General features: G+C 55.3%; 1 protein-coding gene across 2 annotated transcripts in view; it reads left to right on the top strand.

Annotated features, from left to right (window-relative positions):
• The window catches only part of KIF17 (kinesin family member 17), a 58989-nt gene extending 47145 nt beyond the window's left edge, over positions 1-11844 (top strand). For both annotated transcript variants that reach the window (XM_077260435.1, XM_077260436.1), the window contains 5 exons: positions 78-309; positions 417-675; positions 8085-8149; positions 9102-9219; positions 11373-11844. In XM_077260435.1, coding sequence (XP_077116550.1) covers positions 78-309; positions 417-675; positions 8085-8149; positions 9102-9219; positions 11373-11581 — 883 coding nt within the window. In that variant the 3' untranslated portion in view covers positions 11582-11844. The remainder of the gene's footprint in view (positions 1-77; positions 310-416; positions 676-8084; positions 8150-9101; positions 9220-11372) is intronic.
• Positions 11845-20280: the final 8436 nt, after the last annotated feature.

The raw sequence follows: 20280 nt of genomic DNA, 5'->3' as shown, positions 1-20280 counted from the left end.
CACATGATGACATGTCAAAGATGTTTGGAAGCGGCAGGCACTTTTATCCTAATTGTGAGCGAGGCTGTGATTTTTAGGTTGCAGATGCTGGAGCAGCAGGTGGTCGGAGGCGAACAGGCCAAAAACAAGGACCTGAAGGAAAAACAGAAGCGCAGGAAGAAGTATGCGGACGAGCGCAAAAAGGAACTGATTGAGGCGCTGCAAAACGTAGACGAGGACGGCGGCGACCGAATGCTGCTGAACGTCTACGAGTCCATTCAGGAGGAGCTGCAGGCCAAGAGCAAACATCTAGAGAAGATCCAGAAGAAGGTAAGCCGTCCACATATCCCATGGCTGCCGGTGTCCAGGGAACGTGTGCTGCAGACGAGCCACGTCCCCTAAACTTCCACTCGCCTCTCCTCGTTTCTGCGCCACAGCTCAAGGCGGCAGACATCGAAATTGAAGACCTGCACTCAGAGTTTGAGAGAGACAGAGACGATTACCTGGTGACGATCAGACGGCAGGAAAGGGACCTGCTTCTCTTCCAGCAGATGCTGGAACAGATCCAGCCGCTAATCCGGAGAGACTGTAATTACAGCAACCTGGACAAGATCAGGAGGGAGGCTTCGTGGGACGAGGACAGCGGCAGCTGGAGGATCCCCGAAATCACCGTCCAGAAAACCAGCCTCCCCTCAGGTAACCACCTCTCATCCCAGGTCCCTGCAGAGTGCAGAATACAGACGTGTCTGCCCCCTCCTGATACAGGTAGACGCCACTGGGGAAGGCGCGTGGGCAGTGGTGACCGATGCGGGTCCCTGCAGAATACAGACGCGTCTGCCCCCTCCTGTGGCAGGCAGACGCCACAGGGGAAGGCGCGTGGGAAGTGGTGACAGACGCTGGTCCCTGCAGAGTGCAGAATACAGACGCGTATGCTCCCTCCTCGTAAAGGCAGACGCCACTGGGGAAGGCGTGTGGGCAGTGGTGACCGACGCTGGTCCCTGCAGAATACAGACGTGTCTGCTCCCTCCTGGTACAGGTAGACGCCACTGGGGAGGGCGTGAGGGCAGTGGTGACCAACACTGGTCCCTGCAGAATACAGACGTGTCTGCTCCCTCCTGGTACAGGTAGACACCACTGGGGAAGGCGCGTGGGCAGTGGTGACCGACGCTGGTCCCTGCAGATTGCAGAATACAGATGCGTCTGCCCCCTACTGAGACCGGCAGACGCCACTGGGGAAGGCGCGTGGGCAGTGGTGACCGACGCTGGTCCCTGCAGAGTGCAGAATACAGACGTCTGCTCCCTCCTGGTACAGGTAGACACCACTGGGGAAGGCGGGTGGGCAGTGGTGACTGACACTGGTCCCTGCAGAGTGCAGAATACAGACGCGTCTGCCCCCTCCTGAGACAGGCCGACGCCACTGGGGAAGGCGCGTGGGCAGTGGTGGCTGACGCTGGTCCCTGCAGAAGACAGACTCGTATGCTGACTCCTGAGACAGGCAGACACCACTGGGGAAGGCGTGAGGGCAGTGGTGAGCTACGCTGGTCCCTGCAGAGTGCAGAATACAGACTCGTACGCTGCCTCCTGAGACAGGCAGACGCCACTGGGGAAGGCGCGAGGGCAGTGGTGACCGACGCTGGTCCCTGCAGAATACAGACGTGTCTGCTCCCTCCTGGTACAGGTAGACGCCACTGGGGAAGGCGCGTGGGCAGTGGTGACCGACGCTGGTCCCTGCAGAGTGCAGAATACAGACGCGTCTGCCCCCTCCTGGGACAGGCAGACGCCACTGGGGAAGGCGCGTGCTCAGTGGTGACCGGCGCTGGTCCCTGTAGAGTGCAGAAAACAGACGCGTATGCTCCCTCCTGGTACAGGCACACGCCACTGGGAGAGGCGCATGGGCAGTGGTGACCGACGCTGGTCCCTGCAGAATACAGACAGGTCTGCTCCCTCCTGGTACAAGTAGACGCCACTGGGGAAGGCGCGAGGGCAATGGTGACCGACGCTGGTCCCTGCAGAATACAGACGTGTCTGCTCCCTCCTGGTACAGGTAGACGCCACGGGGGAAGGCGCGTGGGCAGTGGTGACCGACGCTGGTCCCTGCAGTGTGCAGAATACAGACGTGTCTGCTCCCTCCTGGCACAGGTAGACGCCACTGGGGAAGGCGCGTGGGCAGTGGTGACTGACGTTGGTCCCTGCAGAATACAGACTCGTATTCTGCCTCCTGAGACAGGCAGACACTACTGGGGGAAGGCGCGAGGGCAGTGGTGAGCGACGCTGGTCCCTGCAGAGTGCAGAATACAGACTCGTATGCTGCCTCCTGAGACAGGCAGACGCCACTGGGGAAGGCGCGAGGGCAGTGGTGACCGACACTGGTCCCTGCAGAATACAGACGTGTCTGCTCCCTCCTGGTACAGGTAGATGCCACTGGGGAAGGCGCGTGGGCAGTGGTGACCGATGCTGGTACCTGCAGAATACAGACGCGTCTGCCCCCTCCTGTGGCAGGCAGACGCCACAGGGGAAGGTGCGTGGGAAGTGGTGACAGACGCTGGTCCCTGCAGAGTGCAGAATACAGACGCGTATGCTCCCTCCTGGTACAGGCAGACGCCACTGGGGAAGGCGTGTGGGCAGTGGTGACCGACGCTGGTCCCTGCAGAATACAGACGTGTCTGCTCCCTCCTGGTACAGGTAGACGCCACTGGGGAGGGCGTGAGGGCAGTGGTGACCGTCACTGGTCCCTGCAGAATACAGACGTGTCTGCTCCCTCCTGGTACAGGTAGACGCCACTGGGGAAGGCGCGTGGGCAGTGGTGACCGACGCTGGTCCCTGCAGAGTGCAGAATACAGATGCGTCTGCCCCCTACTGAGACCGGCAGACGCCACTGGGGAAGGCGCGTGGGCAGTGGTGACCGACGCTGGTCCCTGCAGAGTGCAGAATACAGACGCGTCTGCCCCCTCCTGAGACAGGCAGACGCCACTGGGGAAGGCGCGTGGGCAGTGGTGACTGACGCTGGTCCCTGCAGAAGACAGACTCGTATGCTGACTCCTGAGACAGGCAGACACCACTGGGGAAGGCGTGAGGGCAGTGGTGAGCTACGCTGGTCCCTGCAGAGTGCAGAATACAGACTCGTACGCTGCCTCCTGAGACAGGCAGACGCCACTGGGGAAGGCGCGAGGGCAGTGGTGACCGACGCTGGTCCCTGCAGAATACAGACGTGTCTGCTCCCTCCTGGTACAGGTAGACGCCACTGGGGAAGGCGCGTGGGCAGTGGTGACCGACGCTGGTCCCTGCAGAGTGCAGAATACAGACGCGTCTGCCCCCTCCTGAGACAGGCAGACGCCACTGGGGAAGGCGCGTGCTCAGTGGTGACCGACGCTGGTCCCTGTAGAGTGCAGAAAACAGACGCGTATGCTCCCTCCTGGTACAGGCACACGCCACTGGGAGAGGCACATGGGCAGTGGTGACCGACGCTGGTCCCTGCAGAATACAGACAGGTCTGCTCCCTCCTGGTACAAGTAGACGCCACTGGGGAAGGCGCGAGGGCAATGGTGACCGACGCTGGTCCCTGCAGAATACAGACGTGTCTGCTCCCTCCTGGTACAGGTAGACGCCACAGGGGAAGGCGCGTGGGAAGTGGTGACAGACGCTGGTCCCTGCAGAGTGCAGAATACAGACGCGTATGCTCCCTCCTGGTACAGGCAGACGCCACTGGGGAAGGCGTGTGGGCAGTGGTGACCGACGCTGGTCCCTGCAGAATACAGACGTGTCTGCTCCCTCCTGGTACAGGTAGACGCCACTGGGGAGGGCGTGAGGGCAGTGGTGACCGTCACTGGTCCCTGCAGAATACAGACGTGTCTGCTCCCTCCTGGTACAGGTAGACGCCACTGGGGAAGGCGCGTGGGCAGTGGTGACCGACGCTGGTCCCTGCAGAGTGCAGAATACAGATGCGTCTGCCCCCTACTGAGACCGGCAGACGCCACTGGGGAAGGCGCGTGGGCAGTGGTGACCGACGCTGGTCCCTGCAGAGTGCAGAATACAGACGCGTCTGCCCCCTCCTGAGACAGGCAGACGCCACTGGGGAAGGCGCGTGGGCAGTGGTGACTGACGCTGGTCCCTGCAGAAGACAGACTCGTATGCTGACTCCTGAGACAGGCAGACACCACTGGGGAAGGCGTGAGGGCAGTGGTGAGCTACGCTGGTCCCTGCAGAGTGCAGAATACAGACTCGTACGCTGCCTCCTGAGACAGGCAGACGCCACTGGGGAAGGCGCGAGGGCAGTGGTGACCGACGCTGGTCCCTGCAGAATACAGACGTGTCTGCTCCCTCCTGGTACAGGTAGACGCCACTGGGGAAGGCGCGTGGGCAGTGGTGACCGACGCTGGTCCCTGCAGAGTGCAGAATACAGACGCGTCTGCCCCCTCCTGAGACAGGCAGACGCCACTGGGGAAGGCGCGTGCTCAGTGGTGACCGACGCTGGTCCCTGTAGAGTGCAGAAAACAGACGCGTATGCTCCCTCCTGGTACAGGCACACGCCACTGGGAGAGGCACATGGGCAGTGGTGACCGACGCTGGTCCCTGCAGAATACAGACAGGTCTGCTCCCTCCTGGTACAAGTAGACGCCAATGGGGAAGGCGCGAGGGCAATGGTGACCGACGCTGGTCCCTGCAGAATACAGACGTGTCTGCTCCCTCCTGGTACAGGTAGACGCCACAGGGGAAGGCGCGTGGGCAGTGGTGACCGACGCTGGTCCCTGCAGTGTGCAGAATACAGACGTGTCTGCTCCCTCCTGGCACAGGTAGACGCCACTGGGGAAGGCGCGTGGGCAGTGGTGACTGACGTTGGTCCCTGCAGAATACAGACTCGGATTCTGCCTCCTGAGACAGGCAGACACTACTGGGGGAAGGCGCGAGGGCAGTGGTGAGCGACGCTGGTCCCTGCAGAGTGCAGAATACAGACTCGTATGCTGCCTCCTGAGACAGGCAGACGCCACTGGGGAAGGCGCGAGGGCAGTGGTGACCGACGCTGGTCCCTGCAGAATACAGACGTGTCTGCTCCCTCCTGGTACAGGTAGACGCCACTGGGGAAGGCGCGTGGGCAGTGGTGACCGATGCTGGTACCTGCAGAATACAGACGCGTCTGCCCCCTCCTGTGGCAGGCAGACGCCACAGGGGAAGGCGCGTGGGAAGTGGTGACAGACGCTGGTCCCTGCGGAGTGCAGAATACAGACGCGTATGCTCCCTCCTGGTACAGGCAGACGCCACTGGGGAAGGCGTGTGGGCAGTGGTGACCGACGCTGGTCCCTGCAGAATACAGACGTGTCTGCTCCCTCCTGGTACAGGTAGACGCCACTGGGGAAGGCGCGTGGGCAGTGGTGACCGGTGCTGGTACCTGCAGAATACAGACGCGTCTGCCCCCTCCTGTGGCAGGCAGACGCCACAGGGGAAGGCGCGTGGGAAGTGGTGACAGACGCTGGTCCCTGCAGAGTGCAGAATACAGACGCGTATGCTCCCTCCTGGTACAGGCAGACGCCACTGGGGAAGGCGTGTGGGCAGTGGTGACCGACGCTGGTCCCTGCAGAATACAGACGTGTCTGCTCCCTCCTGGTACAGGTAGACGCCACTGGGGAGGGCGTGAGGGCAGTGGTGACAGACACTGGTCCCTGCAGAATACAGACGTGTCTGCTCCCGCCTGGTACAGGTAGACGCCACTGGGGAAGGCACGTGGGCAGTGGTGACCGACGCTGGTCCCTGCAGAGTGCAGAATACAGATGCGTCTGCCCCCTACTGAGACCGGCAGACGCCACTGGGGAAGGCGCGTGGGCAGTGGTGACCGACGCTGGTCCCTGCAGAGTGCAGAATACAGACGTCTGCTCCCTCCTGGTACAGGTAGACACCACTGGGGAAGGCGCGTGGGCAGTGGTGACTGACGCTGGTCCCTGCAGAAGACAGACTCGTATGCTGACTCCTGAGACAGGCAGACACCACTGGGGAAGGCGTGAGGGCAGTTGTGAGCTACGCTGGTCCCTGCAGAGTGCAGAATACAGACTCGTACGCTGCCTCCTGAGACAGGCAGACGCCACTGGGGAAGGCGCGAGGGCAGTGGTGACCGACGCTGGTCCCTGCAGAATACAGACGTGTCTGCTCCCTCCTGGTACAGGTAGACGCCACTGGGGAAGGAGCGTCGGCAGTGGTGACCGACGCTGGTCCCTGCAGAGTGCAGAATACAGACGCGTCTGCCCCCTCCTGAGACGCCACTGGGGAAGGCGCGTGGGCAGTGGTGACTGACGCTGGTCCCTGCAGAAGGCAGACTTGTCTGCTCCCTCCTGAGACAGGCAGACACCACTGGGGAAGGCGCGAGGGCAGTGGTGAGCGACGCTGGTCCCTGCAGAATACAGACGTGTCTGCTCCCTCCTGTTACAGGTAGACGCCACTGGGGAAGGCGCGTGGGCAGTGGTGACCGACGCTGGTCCCTGCAGAATACAGACGTGTCTGCTCCCTCCTGAGACAGGCAGACGCCACTGGGGAAGGCGCGTGGGCAGTGGTGACCGACACTGGTCCCTGCAGAAGGCAGACTCGTATGCTGCCTCCTGAGACAGGCAGACACCACTGGGGAAGGCGCGAGGGCAGTGGTGAGCGACGCTGGTCCCTGCAGAGTGCAGAATACAGACGCGTCTGCTCTCTCCTGTTACAGGTAGACGCCACTGGGGAAGGCGCGTGGGCAGTGGTGACCGACGCTGGTCCCTGCAGAATACAGACGTGTCTGCTCCCTCCTGAGACAGGCAGACGCCACTGGGGATGGCGCGTGGGCAGTGGTGACCGACGCTGGTCCCTGCAGAATACAGAGGTGTCTGCCCCCTCCTGAGACAGGCAGACGCCACTGGGGAAGGCGCGTGGGCAGTGGTGAGCGACGCTGGTCCCTGCAGAGTGCAGAATACAGACTTGTATGCTGCCTCCTGGTACAGGCAGACGCCACTGGGGAAGGCGCGTGGGCAGTGGTGAGCGACGCTGGTCCCTGCAGAGTGCAGAATACAGACGCGTATGCTCCCTCCTGGTACAGGCAGACGCCACTGGGAGAGGCGCGTGGGCAGTGGTGACCGACGCTGGTCCCTGCAGAATACAGACGTGTCTGCTCCCTCCTGGTACAGGTAGACGCCACTGGGGAAGGAGCGAGGGCAGTGGTGACCGACGCTGGTCCCTGCAGAATACAGACGTGTCCGCTCCCTCCTGGTACAGGTAGACGCCACTGGGGAAGGCGCGTGGGCAGTGGTGACCGACGCTGGTCCCTGTAGAATAAAGACGACGCTGGTCCCTGCAGAGTGCAGAATACAGACGTGTCTGCTCCCTCCTGGTACAGATAGACGCCACTGGGGAAGGAGCGTGGGCAGTGGTGACCGACGCTGGTCCCTGCAGAGTGCAGAATACAGACGTGTCTGCTCCCTCCTGGTACAGGCAGACACCACTGGGGAAGGTGCGTGGGCAGTGGTGACCGACGCTGGTCCCTGAATAGTGCAGAATACAGACGTGTCTGCTCCCTCCTGGTACAGGCAGACGCCACTGGGGAAAGCGCGTGGGCAGTGGTGACCAACGCTGGTCCCTACAGAGTGCAGAATACAGACGCGTCTGCTCCCTCCTGGGACAGGCAGACCTCACTGGGGAAGGCGCGTGGGCAGTGGTGACCGACTATCACATGGGTCCAGGTAAAGGACCAGGTCTCACAACGGCAGCCCCCAACAACGTCCACATGTGTTACTTGCCAGGTTTGGGGCGTCTTTTGGAGCAGATCTCACGCTCTGCATTGTGATCGGTGACTGCAGGTCCGTTCACGTGTGGAGGAGATTCTGGCCGTCTCGTCACTTAGCGGGAGCTGTCCTATACTGGGGATGGTCCACACCAGATCCACAATGACCCCTGAAGACTGCTGGAACAGGGGATCTTGTTCCATCGAGCCGCAGCCAGATGGGGTCACTGAGTGGAATACTACTCATAGTCATCCTACACGGCAGACAGTACAACAGCCCCTTCTGCCCCAAGGAGCTTACCATCTTTTCTGGTAACTGAACGGGCGCCGGATGTAATGTCACACTAATGTCTTATTCCTGATCCTTGTACAGCCCCCGGCCTTCCATCAGCCAAACCCAAGTGGACGTCATCACGTGAGAACGGCGAGCACCATCTGGTAGGTGGTCTGACGAGTGTACGTAGTGTGGTCACACGGGGTGATGAGGTGCAGACTCCCGGGGAGAGGGAGCGTGGGATACACGTTAGTGGTGGTGGTGGTGGGGGGGACAGCAGCGTGAGCCCCCAATGCAGCAGAAGACTCCTCACATCCATGGTTAGATGGGTCGTCACCGGGCCGAGTTCGGTTCATGTACTGTTAGGGCACGAGGACGGCACAGCGGCAGACTCCTGCGTTCCTTACATCACTGACAGCCACATATGTGAATGGGGGCCACGTGACGGTACACCGGACCTGACAGCCGCATATGTAAATGGCGGCCACGTGACGGTACACCGGACCTGACAGCCGCATATGTGAACGGCGGCCACGTGACGGTACACCGGACCTGACAGCCGCATATGTGAATGGCGGCCACGTGACAGTACACCGGACCTGACAGCCGCATATGTGAATGGCGGCCAGGTGACGGTACACCCAACCTGACAGCCACATATGTGAATGGCGGCTACGTAACAGTACACCTCACCTGACAGCCACATATGTGAATGGCGGCGACGTGACGGTACACCCGACCTGACAGCCGCATATGTGAATGGTGGCTACGTGACAGTACACCTCACATGACAGCCACATATGTGAATGGCGACCACGTGACGGTACACCCGACCTGACAGCCACATATGTGAATGGCGGGCACGTGACGGTACACCCGACCTGACAGCCACATATGTGAATGGCAGCCATCATGCCAGTGTGCGAGAATCATGATTGGCGGCAGCACACTCAGAATATAGGGCCCCCTGTCTGCTGTGCAGGGTCCGGCATGCAGCAATGCTATATGGACAGTTTTCAGTGGTTCGAATGAGCTAGAACAGAAAACATCGCCACTGCACACATCGCCGATATCTACTGCAGCCTCACTAAAGCCCAAATATAATTCTCTCATCAGGGGGAAGACCGGTACAAGGCCATGCTCTGCAAGAGCGACAGCGAAAACCTCGCCAGCAACTACTTCAGGTCTAAGCGAGCCAGCGAAATCCTCAGTAGCGATCCGATGAAGAGCCTGGGTGAGCGCTCATATCTGCGGTGGTCTGCCCCCAACACAGGACATCGGTGATAGCACGGGGGGTCACATCGGGGGCAGCACATCGGTGATAGCACGCGGGGGCAGCACATCGGTGATAGCACGGGGGGGGGAGCGGTCACAGCGGGGGCAGCACATCGGTGATAGCACGGGGGGTATCACAGCGGGGGCAGCACATCGGTGATAGCACGGGGGAGTCACATCGGTGATAGCACAGGGGGAGTCACAGCGGGGGCAGCACATCGGTGATAGCACAGGGGGAGTCACAGCGGGGGCAGCACATCGGTGATAGCACGGGGGAGTCACAGCAGGGGCAGCACATCGGTGATAGCACGGGGGAGTCACAGCAGGGGCAGCACATCGGTGATAACATATGGGGGTCACAGCGGGGCAGCACATCGGTGATAGCACAGGGGGGGTCACAGCGGGGGCAGCACATCGGTGATAGCACGGGGGAGTCACAGCAGGGGCAGCACATCGGTGATAGCACGGGGGAGTCACAGCGGGGGCAGCACATCGGTGATAGCACGGGGGGGTCACAGCGGGGGCAGCACATCGGTGATAACATATGGGGGTCACAGCGGGGGCAGCACATCGGTGATAGCACAGGGGGGTCACAGCGGGGCAGCACATCGGAGCAGACGCTGTGACAGTCGTACAGCTCCTGCAGTATGGCAGCCATAGGGCCTGTTGTAGTGTAGGCAGTGATCCCACCTGACATATGATACAGAAACTGAAGCATATCACTCAGAAAATGTACTAAGAAGGGTGTACTTTATTTACAATAGAAATATATTATAAAGTACAGGCAATTGCAATTCAACCAAATATCACAGAGCTATCTGAATGTGCGGTACAGGTGCCCCAATGGAAGGTGTCACTATAGGAACAAGGTTTGGGCAAAGAGGCACCAAAAGGGTCAATATAACTTCCTATTACCAGATAACAAAGTGCCGCTGCATAAATCAGTATGAAGGCGGCCAGACTCCCCTGCTATTACATAGGTAGAAGACCAGACTCCCCTGCTATTACATAGGTATAAAACCAGACTCCCCTGCTATTACATAGGTATAAGACCAGACTCCCCTGCTATTACATAGGTATAAGACCAGACTCCCCTGCTATTACATAGGTATAAGACCAGACTCCCCTGCTATTACATAAGTATAAGACCAGACTCCCCTGCTATTACATAGGTATAAGGCGGCGAGACTCCCCTGCTATTACATAGGTATAAGACGCATCAGTATAAGGCGGCGAGACTCCACTGCTATTACGTAGGTATAAGACGCATCTCCCCAATTTCAAAACAGTCAATGAGCACATAGTGAAAACCTATGTAAGGAAAGCAGTGTTCCGATGATCTGCTCTCACCCACATCACTGTCCATTGGGGCAGCACATTCAGATAGCTCTGTGATACTTATGTTTGAATTGCAATTGCCTGTACTTTATAATATACAGTATTTCTATTGTAAATAAAGTACACCCTTTTAGTATATTTTCTGGGAGTAATATGCTTCAGTTTCTGTATCTTATGTCATTGGGAGGCTTCACAGGGTATTATCCCAAGTAGTTTTGGGTGGTCTCCGCAGGACTACTGTATGATTATAGTATCTGAGATTTTGTATCTGAGTGATCCCACCGGAGCATGGCTGCTTACTGGGGGCTTGTGACCACACACATCCATTAGAGAGCATTGCACTCCCCATAGGTTCTGAAACAATGATATTCAATGATATTTCTGGTCCCAGCCTTGTCAGTTGTCGGCGTGGTTGAACAGCGGACCACCAAGCAGATGACTTTACACCCTGATCTGCACTTTCAGAGCAGGGTGATGACGGAGCACTCTGCACTTTGTCAGAGTTATGTCAGACTGGTTTTACTCCACGATGACCAGAACAGCCGGAGATTTCTCGGACGTTACTTTCCAGAAAGCGCAGAAATCCGCGGGGTTTTAGTGAAACTTGTGGCTGTTTTATTGGACTTGACTAATGATGCGCTTAGAAGGAAGAGTGGCTCCCGTGCAGCTGAGGGGCCCGGCGTCACCGGTATAGTCACCCACAGCCCCTCAGTGTGTCTGGCGCACCCACCATGGCTGTATTTCACATTTCTGGCATTTCTTTGTCCCCTGCAGCTCTGCACAGCAGCGTCCAGGCGTACAGCTCTCCGCTCACCACGCCGCCTTCCATCATGTCTGCCAGTCTCAACGCCGTGTCCCCGGTTCAATGCCTGGACGTTCCCCTCCCCCGACCATTTAGACTCGAGTCCCTGGAGGTCCCATCCTCATCTGCCAAAGCCAAGCGCAAAAAAAGCAAAGGCCACATGAATACTGAGGCTTTCTGAACACTTGTGGAGACCTGGGACCCCCAGAATGATGGAAGAGTCTTCTGCACTGCCCGGACACACGCAGCGTGACGCCCTGTGTATAACACATGGGGAGGGTACAACTTCGCCGAGGACAATGTGAATTAGGACAAATTATTTCTGGCCCCCAGAGGTGGAGCGTTGCATCTACTACTAGGCTGCAGCGGCACAGGGAGACTGATGTGCATGTGTTGTGTGCATTACCATATTATGTGCAAATACATCTCTAAAGAGAGAGCGCCATCTTATGTCACCACATTGTAATACCATGCATCCAGTCTGCACAAAAATATGTAATGTGCCCCTACACGCCCATTATAGCTGATGCTGCACCGCAAGCACAACTGTGAGCTGCCTGTCCCAGCCACCCCTGCGCGAGTCCCGGCCCCAGCCGCCCCCTGCGCGAGTCCCGGCCCCAGCCGCCCCCTGCGCGAGTCCCGGCCCCAGCCGCCCCCTGCGCGAGTCCCGGCCCCAGCCGCCCCCTGCGCGAGTCCCGGCCCCAGCCGCCCCCTGCGCGAGTCCCGGCCCCAACCGCCCCTGCGCGAGTCCCGGCCCCAGCCGCCCCTGCGCGAGTCCCGGCCCCAGCCGCCCCTGCGCGAGTCCCGGCCCCAGCCGCCCCTGCGCGAGTCCCGGCCCCAACCGCCCCTGCGCGAGTCCCGGCCCCAGCCGCCCCTGCGCGAGTCCCAACCCCAGCCTCCCCTGCGCGAGTCCCGGCCCCAGCCGCCCCTGCGCAAGTCCCGGCCGCCCCTGCGCAAGTCCCGGCCCCAGCCTCCCCTGCGCAAGTCCCGGCCCCAGCCACCTCTGCGCAAGTCCCAACCCCAGCCACCCCTGCGCAAGTCCCAACCCCAGCCGCACCTGCGCAAGTCCCAACCCCAGCCGCACCTGCGCAAGTCCCAACCCCAGCCGCACCTGCGCAAGTCCCAACCCCAGCCGCACCTGCGCAAGTCCCAACCCCAGCCGCACCTGCGCAAGTCCCAACCTCAGCCGCACCTGCGCAAGTCCCAACCCCAGCCGCACCTGCGCAAGTCCCAACCCCAGCCGCACCTGCGCAAGTCCCAACCCCAGCCGCACCTGCGCAAGTCCCAACCCCAGCCGCACCTGCGCAAGTCCCAACCCCAGCCGCACCTGCGCAAGTCCCAACCCCAGCCGCACCTGCGCAAGTCCCAGCCCCAGCCGCACCTGCGCAAGTCCCAGCCGCACCTGCGCAAGTCCCAGCTGCACCTGCGCAAGTCCCAGCCGCACCTGCGCAAGTCCCAGCCGCACCTGCGCAAGTCCCAGCCGCACCTGCGCAAGTCCCAGCCGCACCTGCGCAAGTCCCAGCCGCACCTGCGCAAGTCCCAGCCGCACCTGCGCAAGTCCCAGCCGCACCTGCGCAAGTCCCAGCCGCACCTGCGCAAGTCCCAGCCGCACCTGCGCAAGTCCCAGCCGCACCTGCGCAAGTCCCAGCTGCACCTGCGCAAGTCCCAACCCCAGCCGCACCTGCGCAAGTCCCAGTCGCACCTGCGCAAGTCCCAACCCCAGCCGCACCTGCGCAAGTCCCAACCCTAGCCTCCCCTGCACAAGTCCCAACCACCCCTGCGCAAGTCCCAACCCCAGCCGCCCCCTACGTAAGTCCTGGCCCCAGCTGCCCCTGCTCAAGTCCCAGGCCCCTTTTTTTTCCTGTTCTAGTCTCTTTTTGGGGTTTCTTATATGGTATTCATTTGCAAATGCTTAGTATCCACAGTTAGTCATTGCACCCCCATGTCTGCTTCATGTAACCTGTTCTACTGCTAGGATTCTTATAGGCTAATATGACTGCGGTGGTCATCTGAACAAGACGCAACATCATCGGGGGCCATAGCGACAACAACTACCAGAGAAATAACAGTCTGCAGTAAGAACCCGGACACCCCATCCTCCAGTATACAGACGCCGGGCCAGATCTCCACCCCCTCCCGCGGTATTCACACAGACACGTTCCCCCTCTTGAGTGGGGAATGAGCGGCCCCTCACAGACACGTGCCCCTCAAGAGGAGCGGGGAATGAGCGGCTCCTCACAGACACGTGCCCCCTCATCAGGAGCGGGGAATGAGAGGCCCCTCACAGACACGTGCCCCCTAATCAGGAGCGGGGAATGAGAGGCCCCTCAGACACGTGCCCCCTCATCAGGAGCGGGGAATGAGAGGCCCCTCACAGACATGTGCCCCCTCATCAGGAGCGGGGAATGAGAGGCCCCTCACAGACATGTGCCCCCTCATCAGGAGCGGGGAATGAGAGGCCCCTCAGACATTTGCCCCCTCATCAGGAGCGGGGAATGAGCGGCCCCTCACAGACGTGCCCCCTCATCAGGAGCGGGGGATGAGCGGCTCCTCACAGACACGTGCCCCCTCATCAGGAGCAGGGAATGAGAGGCCCCTCACAGACACGTGCCCCCTCATCAGGAGCCGGCCCCACTGCTGGGGGGTTGCAGTGTCCGCCGTGCTGGGGGCTGTAGCATTCGCCGTGCTGGGGGTTGTAGTGCACACCACGGCTGTGTGACCGCAGCTTTGCTTCCATCTTACACTATGGCGGTCCGTACACTGACGGCAGATGTCACCATCGCCCTCTGTGTCCCTGTCTTCTCATAGATTGTATCTGGTGACCAGTGGGGCCCTCACTCCTCCTGTATCTGGTGATTTATGTGATTATTGTTATGCTGTATTGTCTGGACAATAGTTTAGAGGGACGCGGCACTCAAGGATTGTGGTGCTGTTGGTGCCCAAGTCAGGTATCCAACCCGTCAATATAAAATGGAACAAACTTGGCACTCGGTACTTAAAAAGCAGAGGTTCCTTTTATTAAGCATCAAAAAAAAATGTTCTGAACGTTTCCGGTCCGGCATGGGACCTTCATCAGATCAATTCTAACCATGAGCTGAATGCGAAGGAACGACCTTATACGCAAAGGTGCAGCAGGGCACGGAGCCTGGTATGGTAGGTAGAACCGCGGTCCGTGGAGCAGAGCCGTGGGATGGAGCAGAGCCGTGGGAGGGCAGAGCTGGCTGTGGTAGGTAGAAGCTGAACAGCTGCTTGGTACCGCGTGGCACATACAGCGCATGGGGTAGAGGCAACAACGCTGCAATGGAGGAGCGCTGAGAACCGTGGAGCAGAGTTGTGGGAGTGGGCCCTCCCATGGCTCTGCTCCCTCCAGCGGCTCCACGGAGCACGGTATACACCTAGTATATATTGTGACAACAAAACACCTAATCATATCCACATGTTCAGGCCGTGAAGTAAATATCATAAGAACACCAAATTAACAACTTCACACAAGGCTAATAAATATACTTCAATTTTATTAGTTACACAAACAAAATATATATGACAATGGAGGTAACCTCCTAACACACAGGAACAAGGTGGGCAAGCCAAACAAAAGCTCCCAATATAGTACAATCAAGGACCAAATGATAATATAGTCATATAGTTAGTCATTGTGCCAGTGATCACATGAAGATAAATTGACAAGCATAATGCAGGAGATACAATAATAGCAAGTAAAGGTATAGTTACCAAAGGAAGCGTTGCTGGATGCCCACCAACTCCCGACGCGCGTTTCGCACCGAAATGCTTCGTCTGGGGAATGGTGAGGCATTGGCCATAGATGGTATTTATATATACAGGGCCCAATAGGGAGATGTCAATCATAGGGTAAGAAAATAACAGCTGTGTACACATGCGCAAAACTACCTCTCAATTTAGTCACACACGCACTCACATGTGGCGCCAGAACACGTGCAGCCGTTGGTAAATGAAGGACGCCATCATAGCATGTGGCCGTTCAAAGAGAATAAGCCGGAGGTAAGCCGGAAACCGTGTAATAGCTACCGTCACTGAACAGAGACGTCACATCCGGAAAACAGCGTCTTGTAGTCAAGACGACCAGGAACGCACAGAGTCTGCGCGAGAAAGCTGGCAATCCTCAACTGGATAACATCCGGAACTGGCATATCATCGTCACGGCAACCAGAAAAACATCGAGACTGCGCAGAAAACACCAACAGCATAGGGCTGAATAACATACAGATACCACATGTACTAATAAAGACCACCGAAAAGCGCAAGATATAAGCGCCAAACGAGACAACATACATATATAACAGAAAAAGTGTAAGTGAGGGGCAGTGCGCAGTGAAACCGAATAAGACAAAAACCTAAGGAAAACCATGTTAATAAATACAAACAGGTATAAACATAAATATAATATAAACATGAATATAATATAAATACACAGGCACCAATCTGAAAAACATACATAAGATATGTGCCAAAATTGCATATAAAAATGCTAAATGTTAAGAATAGTGCATGAAAATCTAAGTACAATATAATAAATAGCTGGCAACAAAAGTGACATATGTATAAAAATACAGTTAAAAACACATATAATAATATACATAGCTATATAATGAATAAAATACACATGACCACTAGCACACTGACAACCCAAATGTAAAAAGAACCGCAAGTCCGACAAGCATGATGGATTCAACACAAATCCTACGGTGGCTAAACCGGATGGTAGCATGTATCCACATGAAAGAACATCAGCCCTGAAAAAAGACAAACACAAATGAAAACAAAAATTAAAAACTGTAAAACCAGTTAAAACCAAAAAGAGAAGACTGCACCGCATTTGTTGCCGTAACCATAGTATAAAAAGAGTCTAAGGCCAGATGACTCATGGAAGAAAGATGACACAATCAAACACCAATTAAAGGGGACTAGACCGGAAGAAAAGGAGTAAAACTATTGTGGTCATTAACCCCTTCGTGACATGCGCCGTACTAGTACGGCGCTGCCGGCACTGCATTAGTGCCAGCCGCAGTACTAGTACGGCGCCCCGATCACCGCGGTCTCACGCTGAGCGCCGCGGTGATCGGGTGCGGGTGTCAGCTGTATATGACAGCTGACACCCCGCAGCAATGCCCACGATCGGCGCTGTCGCCGATCGCGGGCATTTAACCCCTCTGATGCCGCTGTCAATAGTGACAGCGGCATAGAGGGGGATCGCGCAGGGACGGGGGCTCCCTGCGCTCTCCCACCGGAGCAACGCGATGAGGTCGCACTGCTCCGGTGACCTGGAAGGAGTCCCCGGATCCAAGATGGCCGCGGGACTCCTTCCGGGTCATAAGATGACCCTGCTTGCCGGCGTCTGCTGAGAATCCTCATAGCAGGCGCCGGCAAGCCTCTGTTACGTGCCTGTCACATCGGTGATCAGACCGAGTGCTATGCACACGGTCTGATCACCGATCTGTGATGTCCCCTCCTGGGACAAAGTAAAAAAGTAAAAAAAAATTTTTTCCAAATGTGTAAAAAAAAAAAAAAAAAAATTCCTAAATAAAGAAAAAAAAAATAAATATATTCCCATAAATACATTTCTTTATCTAAATAAAAAAAACACCACACAATAAAAGTACACATATTTAGTATCGCCGCGTCCGTAACAACCCCACCTATAAAACTATATCACTAGTTAACCCCTTCAGTGAACACCGTAAAAAAAAAAAAAAAAAAACGAGGCAAAAAACAACGCTTTATTCTCATACCGCCAAACAAAAAGTGGAATAACACGCGATCAAAAAGACGGATATAAATAACCATGGTACCGCTGAAAACGTCATCTTGTCCCGCAAAAAAAAAGCCGCCATACAGCATCATCAGCAGAAAAATAAAAAAGTTATAGCTCTCAGAATAAAGCGATGCAAAAACAATTATTTTTTTATATAAAATAGTTTTTATTGTGTAAAAGCGCCAAAACATAAAAAAATTACATAAATGAGGTATCGCTGTAATCGTACTGACCCGAAGAATAAAACTGCTTTATCCTTTTTACCAAACGCGGAACGGTATAAACGCCCCCCCTAAAAGAATTTCAGGAATTGCTGGTTTTTGTTCATTCCGCCTCCCAAAAATCGGAATAAAAAGCGATCAAAAAATGTCATGTACCCGAAAATGGTACCAGCAAAAACGTCAACTCGTCCCGCAAAAAACAAGATCTCACATGACTCTGTGGACCAAAATATGGAAAAATTATAGCTCTCAAAATGTGGTGATGCAAAAACTATTGTTTGCAATAAAAAGCGTCTTTTAGTGTGTGACGGCTGCCAATCATAAAAATCCGCCCAAAAAACGCTATATAAGTAAATCAAATCCCCCTTCATCACCCCCTTAGTTAGGAAAAATAATAAAATTTTAAAAAATATATTTATTTCCATTTTCCCGTTAGGCTACTTTCACACTAGCGTCGGTACGGGGCCGTCGCGCTGCGTCGGCCCGACATACCGACGCATACTGTGCAAGCGCCGCACAACGGGGGCAGCGGATGCTGTTTTTCCACGCATCCGCTGCCCCATTGTGAGGTGCGGGGAGGTGGGGGCGGAGTTCCAGCCGCGCATGCGCGGTCGGAAATGGTGGACCGTCGGCACAAAAAAACGTTACATGTAACGTTTGTTGCTGCCGGCTGTCCGCCACAACACGACGCAACCGTCGCACGACGCTTGCGACGTGTGTCAATACGTCGCTAATGTTAGTCTATGGGGAAAAAACGCATCCTGCAGATGACTTTGCAGGATGCGTTTTTTCGCCAAAACGACGCATTGCGACGTATGCAAAAAAACGCTAGTGTGAAAGTAGCGCTAGGGTTAGGACTAGGGTTAGGGTTGGGGTTAGGGTTTCAGTTAGAATTGGGGAGTTTTCACTGTTTAGGCACATCAGGGGCTCTCCAAACGCGACATGGCGTCCGATCTCAACGCGTTTGTTTGCGTTAAAAACGCATGCGTTTTTATAGAAAAAAAACAGAACACACTGAAAAGTCACCCACCACCATCAAGGTGATAAAGGGATCCAAACCCTAACCCTACCCCTAAACTCATCCCTAACCGTTTAATGAACATTTTCTGACAGTCATAGTGCCACGTATTTCAGTGCCACGTATTTCAGTGCCACGTATTTCAGTGCCACGTATTTCAGTGCCACGTATTTCAGTGCCACGTATTTCAGTGCCACGATATTTCAGTGCCACGATATTTCAGTGCCACGATATTTCAGTGCCACGATATTTCAGTGCCACGTATTTAAGTGCCACGGTATTTCAGTGAAATATGTGGCACTGAAATATCGTGGCATTTACGTGAAATACATGGCACTTAAATACGTGGCACTTAAATACGTGGCACTTAAATACGTGGCACTTAAATACGTGGCACTTAAATACGTGGCACTTAAATACGTGGCACTTAAATACGTGGCACTTAAATACGTGGCACTTAAATATCGTGGCATGTACATGAAATACGTGGCACTTATATACGTGGCACTTATATACGTGGCACTTATATACGTGGCACTTATATACGTGGCACTTATATACGTGGCACTTATATACGTGGCCACTGAAATATCGTGGCACTTATATACGTATATACGTATATACGTATATAAACGTATTTCAGTGCCACGTATTTCAGTGCCACGTATTTCAGGTTAGGGGTAGGGTTAGGGGTAGGGTTAGGGTTTTTTGGTTTTTTCTTGTTTTCTTGTGTTTTTCTATAAAAACGCATGCGTCTAAAAAAACGCATGTGTTTTACCGCGATTACATGCGTTTTTTCACACATGCGTTTTTAAAAAAAACGCAAGTGTGAAACCAGCCTTATCCTTGGAAAAATAAAAACATGGGGGCTAAAATATAATTTTCGTGGAAAAAAATATATTTTTTATTTTCGCGGCTCTGCGTTATAAACTGTAGTGAAGCACTTGGGGGTTCAAAGTTCTCACAACACATCTAGATAAGTTCCGTGGGGGGTCTAGTTTCCAATATGGGGTCACTTGTGGGGGGTTTCTACTGTTTAGGTACATCAGGGGCTCTGCAAATGCAACATGACACCTGCAGACCAATCCATCTAAGTCTGCATTTCAAACGGCACTCCTTCCCTTCCGAGCTCTGCCGTGCGCCCAAACAGTGGTTTATCCCCATATATGAAGTATCAGCGTACTCAGGACAAATTGGACAATAACTTTTGTGGTCCAATTTCTCCTGTTACCCTTGGGGGAAAAAAAATTGCGGGCTAAAACATCATTTTGTGGAAAGAAAAAATGATTTTTTGATTTTCACAGCGCTACATTCTAAACTTTAGTGAAACAACTGGGGGTTAAAAGTGCTCACCACACATCTAAATAAGTTCCTTAGGGGGTCTTCTTTCCAAAATGGTGTCACTTGTGGGGGTTTCCACTGTTTAGGCACGTCAGGGGCTCTCCAAACACGACATGGGTTCCGATCTCAATTCCAGCCAATTTTGCATTGAAAAGTCAAATGGCGCTCCTTCCCTTCCGAGCTCTGCCATGCGCCCAAACAGTGGTTTATCCCCATATATGAAGTATCAGCGTACTCAGGACAAATTGCACAACAACTTTTGGCATCCAATTTATCCTGCTACTCTTGGGAAAATAAAAAATTTGGGGCAAAAAGATCATTTTTTGTGAAAATTAATATTAATTTTTTTTACGGCTCTACATTATAAACTTCTGTGAAGCACTTGGAGGTTCAAAGTGCTCACCACACATCTAGATAAGTTCCTTAGGGGGTCTTCTTTCCAAAATGGTGTCACTTGTGGGGGTTTCCACTGTTTAGGCACGTCAGGGGCTCTCCAAACACGACATGGG

Source organism: Ranitomeya variabilis, chromosome 4, assembly GCF_051348905.1.
Source record: "Ranitomeya variabilis isolate aRanVar5 chromosome 4, aRanVar5.hap1, whole genome shotgun sequence".
In the NCBI taxonomy this organism is placed as follows: domain Eukaryota; kingdom Metazoa; phylum Chordata; class Amphibia; order Anura; family Dendrobatidae; genus Ranitomeya; species Ranitomeya variabilis.
This window is presented reverse-complemented; position numbering and strand designations above follow the sequence as displayed.